The sequence below is a fragment of the Rhinolophus sinicus genome, chromosome 3 (genome assembly GCF_057876585.1).
Source record: "Rhinolophus sinicus isolate RSI-liver-muscle chromosome 3, RSI-T2T, whole genome shotgun sequence".
Taxonomy (NCBI): Eukaryota; Metazoa; Chordata; class Mammalia; order Chiroptera; family Rhinolophidae; genus Rhinolophus; species Rhinolophus sinicus.
In genome coordinates this window covers 33,135,057-33,146,255 of record NC_142503.1, presented here as the reverse complement: position 1 = coordinate 33,146,255, position 11,199 = coordinate 33,135,057, and the positions used below count along the sequence as shown (strand labels likewise).

The 11,199-nt window shown below is 44.7% G+C and overlaps 1 protein-coding gene across 3 annotated transcripts; it reads right to left on the bottom strand.

The window, feature by feature from the left end:
• Positions 1-3,609: 3,609 nt before the first annotated feature.
• On the bottom strand, positions 3,610-9,455 carry FST (follistatin). Of its 3 annotated transcripts, none has more exons than XM_019736263.3 (6): positions 8,982-9,453; positions 6,935-7,126; positions 6,279-6,497; positions 5,611-5,835; positions 4,588-4,818; positions 3,610-3,835 (listed from the first exon to the last, which is right to left on the bottom strand). In XM_019736263.3, exons 1-6 carry the CDS (start codon positions 9,064-9,066, stop codon positions 3,753-3,755), a joined length of 1,035 nt encoding a protein of 344 aa, XP_019591822.1. In that variant the 5' UTR covers positions 9,067-9,453; the 3' UTR covers positions 3,610-3,752. The 3 variants fall into 3 exon arrangements, with proteins under 3 accessions (XP_019591822.1, XP_019591819.1, XP_019591820.1); XM_019736260.3 differs by having other exon boundaries at positions 4,588-4,815; positions 8,982-9,207; XM_019736261.3 differs by having other exon boundaries at positions 3,681-4,111; positions 8,982-9,455.
• Positions 9,456-11,199: the final 1,744 nt, after the last annotated feature.

Genomic DNA, 11,199 nt, shown 5'->3' with positions numbered 1-11,199 from the left:
TTTACTCATCTTATTTCTTTTAAACCTCACATTACTATGAGGGAGACACTTTTATTATTCTGATTACATACATGGGGAACCAGGCACAGAGAGGTTAAATTATTTGTCCAAATAATATATAGCAAGCAGTGGGGAGAACTGAGGTTTTGGGTGCTTGGAGTGTTTTAGCAAAGCTACTAATCACTCTAAATTTTAAGATGATTATAGGAAAGAAAAGACTGTTTCTCAGTTCAAGTGTGGTTTAAGTGTCAGGAATTCTTATTGCCAATTTTGATTTTTTAAGTAAAGTCTCTGGAATTATTTTCCAGAGTCTTTTGTTCATATAAAATTAGTTTTTCAATGACGCTGATATTTCACTTGCTTTTCAAGAAAGTGGGAGAAGTAGTCTACTGTGCACCTCTCCTTTGTAAGAATGACTTTTTAAAATGTTAAACTTTTTTTATTTGTATGTAATTTCAAATTTACAGAAAACTTGCAAAAATATATTAAAAATACCCATATACCTTTTACTCAAATTCACTTACTTTTAAATATTACTCTTTTATCATTTGTGTGCTCTTTCTTCGAATACATATGAGGGAAAAAAACTATATAAAGCAGTATTTATTTCTGAATTGTTTCAGGGTAAGTTACATACATTTTGGCCATTTCTCCTAAATACTTCAGTGTATATTTCCTAAGTATAGGAATATTCTCTTACATAACACAATACAGTAATCACACAATACAGTCAAATTTACTGAATTTGGCATTGATACAATAATCTATGGACAATTTTGTCAATATATAGCTTTTTCCTCCTTGGATACAGGACCCAGTCTAAGGTCAGGTACTGCATTTAGCTGTCATGTTTGAGAATGATTCTAATTATGCCAGATTTTATTTTTGCCTTACTCTAGGAATCATACCCATATAGCACATAAAAATCTTAAGAGAACATCTGTTGAAAATTATACTTCTGATATTTTTCATTACTTGGTATTTTGCAATTCCTAACGATTAGGATGTAGTCATACTAATTAAAACTAGTTACCAGAACTGTTTCTGTTAAATACATTATATGCCTAAGTGAATTACTTTTTTGAATCATAGCTGAAATTCTAACAATAGCCTAATGATATTAATCTAATTTTAATTTTAAAAGAGACTTCTGTTTTTTGGTACTAATTAGCCTAATGCAGGATTACTGGAAAAGTAGGAAACTTCAAGAAGGAAAATGAGATTTTTTTTCTTCTTGAGAGGAATGATTAATCCTGACAAATATGAAATAAAAATTTTAAATAATCTGAATGTTGTTTTAAAGGCAAGCTGTTGATTTTATCACTCCCCCTTGCCAAGAAACACATCCATGCCTGTTAAATTTGACGTTTTTACTCTCATCATCAATGGCAGCTTTAAAGTGTCTGTACCATACCAGGACAGAGTAAGAAATAAACTCCAGGAAGGGCTGTGAAACCATGTCTGCCAGCTCTTTCCTTTTACGAGCCAATCCCTAGTGGCAAGCCAGTAGCTCCTGGGCACTAGTCATGACCCTTGTCTTCTCCTGGATTTGTCTTTGGCCCTTTTCTCCTCTCTCTGGGAACCTGGGCTGAAGGCTAACAAAACCCTACAAATTCAGAATCATACAAGCACTACCCAAGAGGTCCCTCGGTCTTCACCAAATTTCTCATTTGGTGACCACAGCTGAGAGCCAACAACAGTCTCCTATGATCATTTTAAATGGTTATTTAAAGAGGGTTTTCACAAAAGGGATAAACTTTTAAAAACGAACTTGGGTCACGGTCTTTGAAAGAAAAAACATATTTTTTAGTAATGTTGGCAGTATTGACTTTTCTTTGTTCTTTCCCTCCCACGGTACCAATCCTCACTTCTTCGCATCTTGCACTTTTGATATTTTTAATGTCCTTAGGCAATGAATTAGCATGCAATGAATTGGAAACATGATTATCTAGTTACTATTTATTACAACCAATTACAGCGACCACTGATGCCCCACATGCCAATCTGAGCTTCTAATAGTGACTTGGCTAGGGTTAACTGCAAAATATTGACAAGTCCTCGAGTGTCATTTAGTCCTAATGAAACAAGGACATCTCGGAAATCCACCCCTACCGCTTCCTCCCTTCACTAAGTCCCTAGAATTCCAACACTATGCTTATTTCTATAGTTGATAGTCTGATCTCTAAAATGTGCTTATCCAATATTAGCCTATTTTTACTTTTCCTTGTGACATGTGCTGTATTTTAAATGTGTAAGGTCCACTTTATTTAGATGAGGAAACATAAACGGTGCCCCTGGCTATGAGTATGGAGATAAGCTTGCAAGAACAGCTAAGATGGTGTTTTTAAAGAGGAAATTTTAGGCTCCCTACATTGCAGGGAGGGAGGAAAACTCATACCTGTAGTCCCTTTTCTCCTGTGGTTAGTCACAGGTATGCTGCTAATCCTACAAAGGGTTTGCTGGATCTCAGGTCTCTTTATCTTTCAAACTCCACTGAAGTGATTTGTAATTTACTTTGCTTTGGAGCTTCCATTTGTCCTGGCCACCTAATTTCAGTGATAACTATTTCTCAGCAAACGTATTAAACACATTTTTACTCAAAAGCCCAAACAACTTCTTTGAAATCATATCAGCAATTGAGACCATTGGCTTTTTAAAATTTTTTTATTTTTTCACTCATCGTTTATTTACAAATACACATTATAACTTTTATATACATTGCACATTTACATGGTAGAAAAGTACAAAACTATATATTTAAATGAATTTATATTTAACTTGCCATGTTTGAAAATATAAAATTGCATCAGAAAAAAGTATTATGAAAAGCAAGAAACTTGAACTGATAAAGCTTTGATATAACTTTTAGTGACACATTGGTTGAAAAATAACTAATTCAAAAGGTACAGCCGACTAGCTTAAAGGAAACACCTAACAAAAGGTTGAGAGTGTAGCATTCATTCCCCTTCCTTAAATCTCCCAACACCCATATCAGTCAATTTCTTTGGATCTGTAACATCTTAGAAGTACATTATTAGAAGTCTAACATTGCTATCACACCCTCTCACGAATGCCTTCATCACAAGAGAACTAAAGTAGGAGTTTCCTCAAAGATTATCCTCTGTACCTTCTATTTGAGTCAGTTATAATGCCTTTTGGTCAGTCAAGATTCCTTGTAAACAAAACCCGAGGATCATGTATGTACAGAACAGGCAGCAGAGAATCCAATAAATAAACATGACAGAAACTGACATGCAAATTTGTTAAAGTGAAAAAGAGTCTAACAACAGTGAAATGAAGGGAGACAGATGAGTGAGTGAATCATAAGGAATGGACTTAAATGGTTTACAAGAAAAAAAAAGCTTTTACTTTACAAGCAAGAGACCTCACAATAAATAACAACTGCTCTTCCTTTCACGAATAAATTTCTTCAAAAACAAGGTGTACAGTCAACCAGACATTTTATGTATAAATTATAAAACATGACACAGTATAAATAAATGTCTACAAGTCTCAACTATGGGCCTCATCCAGTAGACCTCACAATGACTGCCTCTCCGTGTCCAATGAGTAACAAGGTGGCATGGGAGAGAGCTTTAGGACAAAGGTCCTTTATGTATAGTTTTCCCCCCAAATAAATAAGCATACACTTATTTACAGTATGGACAATATATTTTTTCTTTTTCTTTTTCTTTTTTTTTTTTTTCCTTTTTGCCCAAAGGCTATGTCAACACTGAACATTGGTGGAGGGTTTACCACTCTAGAATGGAAGATATAGGAAAGCTGTAGTCCTGGTCTTCATCTTCTTCCTCTTCCTCGGTGTCTTCCGAAATGGCTAGATGGGGGAATACAGGGGAGCTGTTGTTTAAATATGGACAACAACAGCACGGAAGCAGCTCAGTGTATGTTTTCAAAGCCCTCTGATACAGCCATATTACAGCGTTGCATTTTTATGTGACTTGCAGTGAGATGCTTTTTTTGTTTGTTTTTGGCATCTGCTGTTATGCAATAAGTTTAAAAAATTAAAAAAAAAAAAACCACCATAATCTATGAAGTCAAAAACTGCAGAAAGTTCTGAAGAATCAATGGCTCAGGTTTTACGGGCAGATTCCTGAAATTAGATAAAAAGCGCTCTTGTGTTCTAGGTATAACTGCTTTGGGTCCTTATTTCAGAGTTAGTAGAGGCAACTGCGAAAGCAGCAGCCTGGGCATGATAATATAAAGCTGTCTTTGAAAAAGAAAAAAAAACAAAAAGAAAAAACAACTTTTGAAGCAGTTAGTTGAGATTCAAGTGTTAATAAAGCAAACAGCAAAGCATACTACTAAAGCAAAAGAATTAGGGGCAAATGACTAGAAATAGGTTTTTAGAGGCAACCCCATTGATGCTCATTGGACAAGTTTTCAAAGCTAGGAAACAATCCAGGGAATTTTTCTGTGGATCTCTGAATTGCTGGTGAAGTTTAGCAGCTACCTAATTTAAACAGAAGTGGGCTTACATGGGGAGGTTTACGTGCTTTTCACTTCTCCATTCCCTAGGGCTTGCCTGGGAAAGCCTTAAATTGCAGCAAGTTTAAAAACCGCACTTACAGTTACAAGATCCGGAGTGCTTTACTTCCAGCAGCACACCTGAGGAGCAGGCAGCTTCCTTCATGGCACACTCGCTGGCGTAAGTGGCATTGTCACTGGCACAGACAGGCTCCTCAGACTTACTCTCAGGGCACAGCTCATCGCAGAGGGAACATCGGCCTCTGCCAACCTTGAAATCCCATAAACACTTTTTTCCACCAGTGCACTGGATATCTTCACAGGACTTTGCTTCTAGGATATAATATACCTGTGATTAGTAAATTGATTTTCCCTTTCTCTATTCCCCTATCAAGAAATATAAACATATGACCTATATCCTAGTACTTACTAATGGGGATAACAAAGATATTATGCAAAAATACTTCATAATAAAATTGAAAACACACAAACGCCCTCGTCCCCACTCCCCCGTTTCCTACATACTATATTAATGCATGAAAATTTTTTTTTTTTTTTAACAGGATTTCACAGTATCCTTGAGTTAAATATGTATTTGAAGACTTCCCACAGGGGGATCTTTTTTTAAAAAAGAAATAATTCCATTAGTTATCAGAATCTAATGATAGATTTTAAGAACTGTTAAATAATTATTTCTAGCTTTCAGCAAGTATAGCACTTAAAAAAATGTGCAAAATTGTGTGAGTTCTAAGTTTTCTATGACGAAATTGTTTCCTGTTTCTTGCTGGCATTTCAATATACTGGGGGTGCCAAAAAATGTAGACACGACTTCTATTCATCTTTTGTTATCGGTATATATGGAGTATTCCAATTTTAATAGTTTTTTCCTTCTTAAAATGTGTATACGTTTTTTTGGCACCCTCTGTATATGCGAACGTTTCTGGAAGACAACGATTTCCTTGAGGAAAGCTGTGATCGGTCACTGGAGAGTAGTTCTCTCTTTGGTGAAACTTTGCAGTTGGGGAGGCTATGGGCTTATTTATTGGTTAACCCCACAGTTCTAACACTAGAACTAGCCTTTTTGCTCCTATTTTCTCTTTTCATTCCTCGATCCAGAATACCTACTGATACACTTTCCCTCATAGGCTAATCCAATGGATCTGCCCAGTAGGCAGGTAGCCTTTCTCAGATGACAGGCACTGGAATAGGTCACTCCATCATTCCCACAGAGATACTGTTCAGAGGAGGTGGGCTCCGGGCAAATCCGGTTACATGTCACACAGTAAGCATTATTAGTCTGGTCCACCACACACGTGGAGCTGCCTGGACAGAAAACATCCCGACAAGTCTCTGAAACAAAGAGGGAAACACACATTAATAGGCACCTGCAGGTCCTTAGGGAGTGAGCATTTGCTATTATCAAGGAAATCACAAAATGGAAGCATCCAGCTTTCAAAAGGTACTTTGGGAGCCCAAACTCTAGGTTGGTCTTTTCACTATTCTTAAGGAGTCTTTAAAACTTTAGAAAAGGGTTCCTTTATTTGGTCATTATTATTAGGCTCTTACAGTGGACAACACATCTCCACTAGGGTGGGTCACTGATAACTGACCTTGATATGGCTGTGGAGCTCTGGCTTCCGGCTCTTGCCCTCCCTCCTCCTCGCTGACCTCCCATCTCTTCAATCTTAGGGTGGGTCTACCCCTCCCATCTATTCAATTTTATGGTGGGTCTACTGCAGCTTTAGAAAGCTGGAGGAGGGAAAGCTGGAGGAGGGGAGGCATGTAGGACCTACTTTTACATTTGCCCTGGTACTGGACTTCTAATTCCGGCTGCTCTTTACATCTGGCCTTGAGGAGTGCACATTCATTGCGGTAGGTTTTCCCGTCCAGCCCACAGACTGGACCTTTCCAAGTGATGTTGGAGCAATCCGGGGCACAGACGCAGCGAGGTTTGTTCTTCTTGTTCATTCGGCATTTTTTCCCGGGTCCACAGTCCACGTTCTCGCATGTTTCTACCATTTGGAAAGAGGCATAGATTAAAACTAGGGCCAGGCAGTATGCAGGCCAGCCAGGACGACCGTTGGGGGCGGGGGCCTTGCACAATCACAATTGTGCAGCCATCAGTTAGCACCCCAGGGGCCCAGGCTCTCTCCTAGAAGTTGAGGATGGGGTAAAGTGGGGGAGGGAACGACAATTGGCCTCTCCCCATACCCAATCTCTCTCAGATAGCGAGGTGGGGTGGTTGGCTTCACCACCACACTTGGCTAAGAAGTCCGGGAACCTTTGCGTACCTTGTTTTGCCTGTAGTGTGTAACAAGCAAGATTCAACCCTAATGGCTTACCAAGGCTGGGGGAAGATAGGGGAGACCCACGAACAAAGCTGGGCAGTGGGGAAGTTGAGGGTAAGACGCCCTCTACTGAGGGCCTGCAAATTGGGGAACAGTTCTACCTTTACAGGGGATGCAGTTGGGGGCGCCCCCGTTGAAAATCATCCACTTGAACAGCGTGTTGTCATTTACATCCTCCTCAGTCCACGAAGTGCTCAGGCGGCCGGTGCTGCAGCACTCCTCCTTGCTCAGTTCTGTCTTGTACAGGACCTGGCAGCGGCCGTTTTTCGCCTGGCGGAGCCAGCAATTCCCAGCTGCAAGGAGGCAGGGGTGGGGAGGTGGGTGAAAGTGGCGGGGATAAGGGGAGAGGGAGGCCGCGAACAAGCAGGGGAAGGAGACCCGGCGGGGATGAGGGAGTGAACTGGAGGAGAAGGAGACGGGAAAGAAAAGCACAAAATAAATCGGAGTGAAGGAGTGGGGAAAGGGGGGGCGGGGGACCCAGACTGAAGAGATGGGAGGTGGGCGAGGGGGAGGGAGGGTGAGAGGCAGAAGCCAGAGCGCCCCAGCCATATCAATGTCAGTTACCAGTGACCCAGACACAACACGTGCAGCTTGCATTGACTTTTACTAGACTGTTTACTTTTATTCGTCCCATTTCATAACCTGCAGCGACTCGAAGAGCAGATTAAAGAACTTGACAAAAACAGGATGCGACGGATGTTTTTACATGTTGGTTTTTTGTAGGCAGTGTGGGTATTATTTGTGACAGGGGTTAAGAAAGTAGAACTTGAGAGAAAAAGAAAAAGAGAGGGACCGAGACAGACACAACACACAGGAACAAATCAAGCAAAAGGCACTTGGGAAAAATGAAAGCAAAAAAGCAACTGGTTCCTGCCCGGAGCTGCCCCGCGCGGCCTCGAGGCGCAGCCCGCCCGACGGGCCCGTTTTGCAATCCGCCAGACCCAGAGGACGCCCGCGGCCACCGCGATCTTTCGAAATCTCCGAGGGCTGCTCTCCGCGGCGCCCAAGTCCCCCGCACTCAGGCAGCGCCTCGCCCCGAAAGGCGGGCAACTCAGAGTAGTGCGGGGCAGACAGCTAGGGGCAGTGCCCGGAGGTGGGGGTGGGGTGGGGGAGGGGGCCGTTTACAACACACTGAAAATGTTAACGCTAAAGCCCGGAAAGTTTACACATCTGTCTCAAGAAAAGTGTACGCGAAAAAAAGGAGGGGGGAGGAGGCTTCCTACCATTTCACGGTAACACATGCCTATCTCATACCTACCAAGAAATCTTTGCAAGTAATTCCCCCATCATCCCCGCTTTTTAATGTTCGGATTTGAGTTAGGCAAGCAGACTGCTTACGTATCATCCATATAATTTTAATTGGACCATAATCTATTATTTTTAAAAATCTGCTCAAAGACTAATTGAAATAAATCTAATTTAGAGAAAACAAACTTTAGAAATTTGCTTTCAATGCATCTCAGAATTTAAATCAGTTGTGGGATCCTTACTGTTCTACAGAAAGTTAACAGAAGAATGAGTCAAAGGGGAAAAAAACTGTAAACTACTCAAAACACTCCGGGGTAATAATTTGGGTCTTTTTTTTTTTTTCAGGGTTCGGGGGAGGGGGTTGGAACTAGCATTCCCTAGGCAGAAAGCTACTTCCCTCTAAAATTTTCAGCACCCACATTTCCAAGTTTGGGCAAAGTTTCTAAAACCACGTCCCCCAGCCACCTAAGAAATTTTAATATCCAACCCACCCTCGAACCCCAGTCATTTTTTAAAGTATCCAAAAGGTGTGGGAGGTAAAGAGGTTAGCAAATAGGTCGACTGAAATCTCCAGGCTACTGATGCTTCTCCCCTTCAGAGCCAAACGGGAGAGATAACATCTAAACTCATTATGTCCAGAACTTGGAGCATCAAAACCTAACTACTGAGAAAGACTCCGGCTCACTCCCTTTCCTTTTTAAGGATAACCACGCTCCAAACTAGGCTCCCAGTTCTAAAGTGTCACTGCCTTATTTCCCCACTCCTTTTCATCCCAGAGTCGTTAAGTTGGTCCAACATCTTCTGAGAGCAGCGTTTATCAGAACAGACCAAGTGGGGACGACAGAAAAGTACAAGCCCCTGCCCTCAGCCGAGCCCCCCAGCGCATCCACTGTCGCTTACCCTGGGCGCTGCGGTCCTCCATGAACTGGCAGAGCAGCAGCAGCAGGAGGCAAAGCCCGCCGGGCTGGTGCCTGGGACGGACCATCCTGGGGGCAGGCGCGGGGCGAAGAGCGCGGCGGCGTGGAGAGCGGACGCGGCAACGGGTGGCTCGCAGAGAGGCGCGCGTCGCAGAGGCGAGCGGCGGAGGGCGCAGCGATCCCGGCGCAGCCCCGCGCTCGCCGCCGGCCGCCCGCGCGATTCAATGGACGTCAGAAGCCGGGCGCAGCCGCGCTTTAAATCTAGACGGGGGTCTCAGCGGTTTGCGGTGGGCGGTCTCCCAGTGTGTGGGGCAGTGGGAGGGCGGCCGCAAGCGAGGGTGTGCGCGGCTCCTTGGGGGTGGGGAGCTTTTAAAAGTTCAGTGTGAATCAGGTGACATTTCCCACCTTCTGGAAACCCTTCCCAATTATCTGTTGGAGGTGCCCGAAATCAAAGCGGTGGAGGGGAATCGCTGAGTTCTTATTTGCGTAGGAGCGAGAGGGAGGGGGAAGGCGACCGGGGCGGGGGGTGGGGGCGACGCTTCGGGGGTGGGGAGTGGGGAAGAACACCCACTTCAAGTCCTGCACGCCGCTGCTCGCAGGCAGCGTGGGCGCGCCCAGGGTGGCGGGTGTGTGCTGTGTGTGTGTGTGTGTGTGTATGTGGGGGGGTGGTGAGGTGGGGGCACAGGAGGAGGCGGCGGGCGGCGCGGGGGAAACCCGGGAGTTTGTCTCCGCACTGTCTCAGCCCCGCTCCAGAAAGACTTTGCAAACGCCCGGTGAGCCCCAAGCTGCTGGAATATCCCGCGGTAGGGTCAGAGCGCGCCGGTCCCGCGGCTTCGCCGGGGCGCGCTGCGGTTTTAGGCCCCCGCTGCCTGGTCGCGGGACCCGGCGAGATTTTGTGTCTGGGTCTGTGCGTGCTTACTTTGCGGCCACCCCCAGCCCAGAGCTGTAGCCAAGAAACCAGGCAATCCACCCCGGCTGAGCGTGGCCGATACGCGGCCCTGGTCTCGACGAGTCAGAAGCAAACAAAAATGTTTAACACCTCAGGCCCGGCCTCCCCCCGTCAGTCTCGCGCTCTCCCTTTCTTTCCTCCCCTTTCACTTCGCCGCGTCTGGAGTCGCAGCCCGGAGCCGGGGCGCCGACGTAGGCGGTCTGCCCCCCTCCCCCGGCTCGGAGACTCCCCGGTTTCTGTCCTCTCTCTCTTCTCTCTCTCTCTCTCTCTCTCTCTCTCTCTCTCTCTTCTCTCTCTCTCTCTCTCTCTCTCTCTCTCTCTCTCTCTCTCTCTTCTCTCTTCTCTCTTCTCTCTTCTCTCTCTCTCTCTCTCTCTCTCTCTCTCTCTCTCTCTCTCTCTCAATTCGCGGAATAAAAAAGATTGCAACATCCATAATGAACTTCTGTAGCCTCAGTTTATTAAGCACAGTGCCTGGCATTCTTCGCTGAAAGTTGGCGGGTCTCTCATTTATAACATTTTTTGGCATCGTTGAATGAAACTGAAGAGGCGATATTTCCTTTTATATAAAACGATTACTTCACGGAAAATGCTATATTGTTTATTCCAAAGCCGCCTTTTAAATTTCTATTCTTTTCGCTTCTGGAACCCGAAGGACAACAGACAGCGAAGTATGCAGACAAAATTCTTGGACATTCGCAGGTCACTGGGATTTGTTCTACGGATTTCAAATCCGCCCCTCTTCGCCGCCTCCTCCAACCTCCCTCGGCCAGACCGCCCCCCCACTTCTCCTTTCGCCCTCCCGCCCCTCATCGTCTACCAACTCCCTCTCCCACTCCCTCCACAACTGCAAATAACTCAGTGATAACAGATTTTTTTCCACCAACTGCAGGAGATAGTGCTAATCTTTTAATAAAAGATCCCATTACAATGGGATCTGTCTGGACAGACTATAATAGATCCCGAAATACAGCCGTGCTAATATTAGAAGACAGTTGTTTGGGTGCCTCTCAGACGGGCCCAAGCCCCCCTTTCAAAGTGGGCATGAATCACAAAGCCCCGCGGCCGCCGCACCTGCACCGCGCGCATTCGGTGCAGCAGGCTGGTAAAAACCGGTGACCTCGCCGCTGCTTTTCGCTTTATAATTACCGTCCTAAGGACGGGGGGGGGGGGGGGGGGGGGCGCAGGCGACCGGGGAACGACGGGGTGGGGACTGTTTTTTTGCTCACTTCAGACGGTTCTGGGGCTCCACATC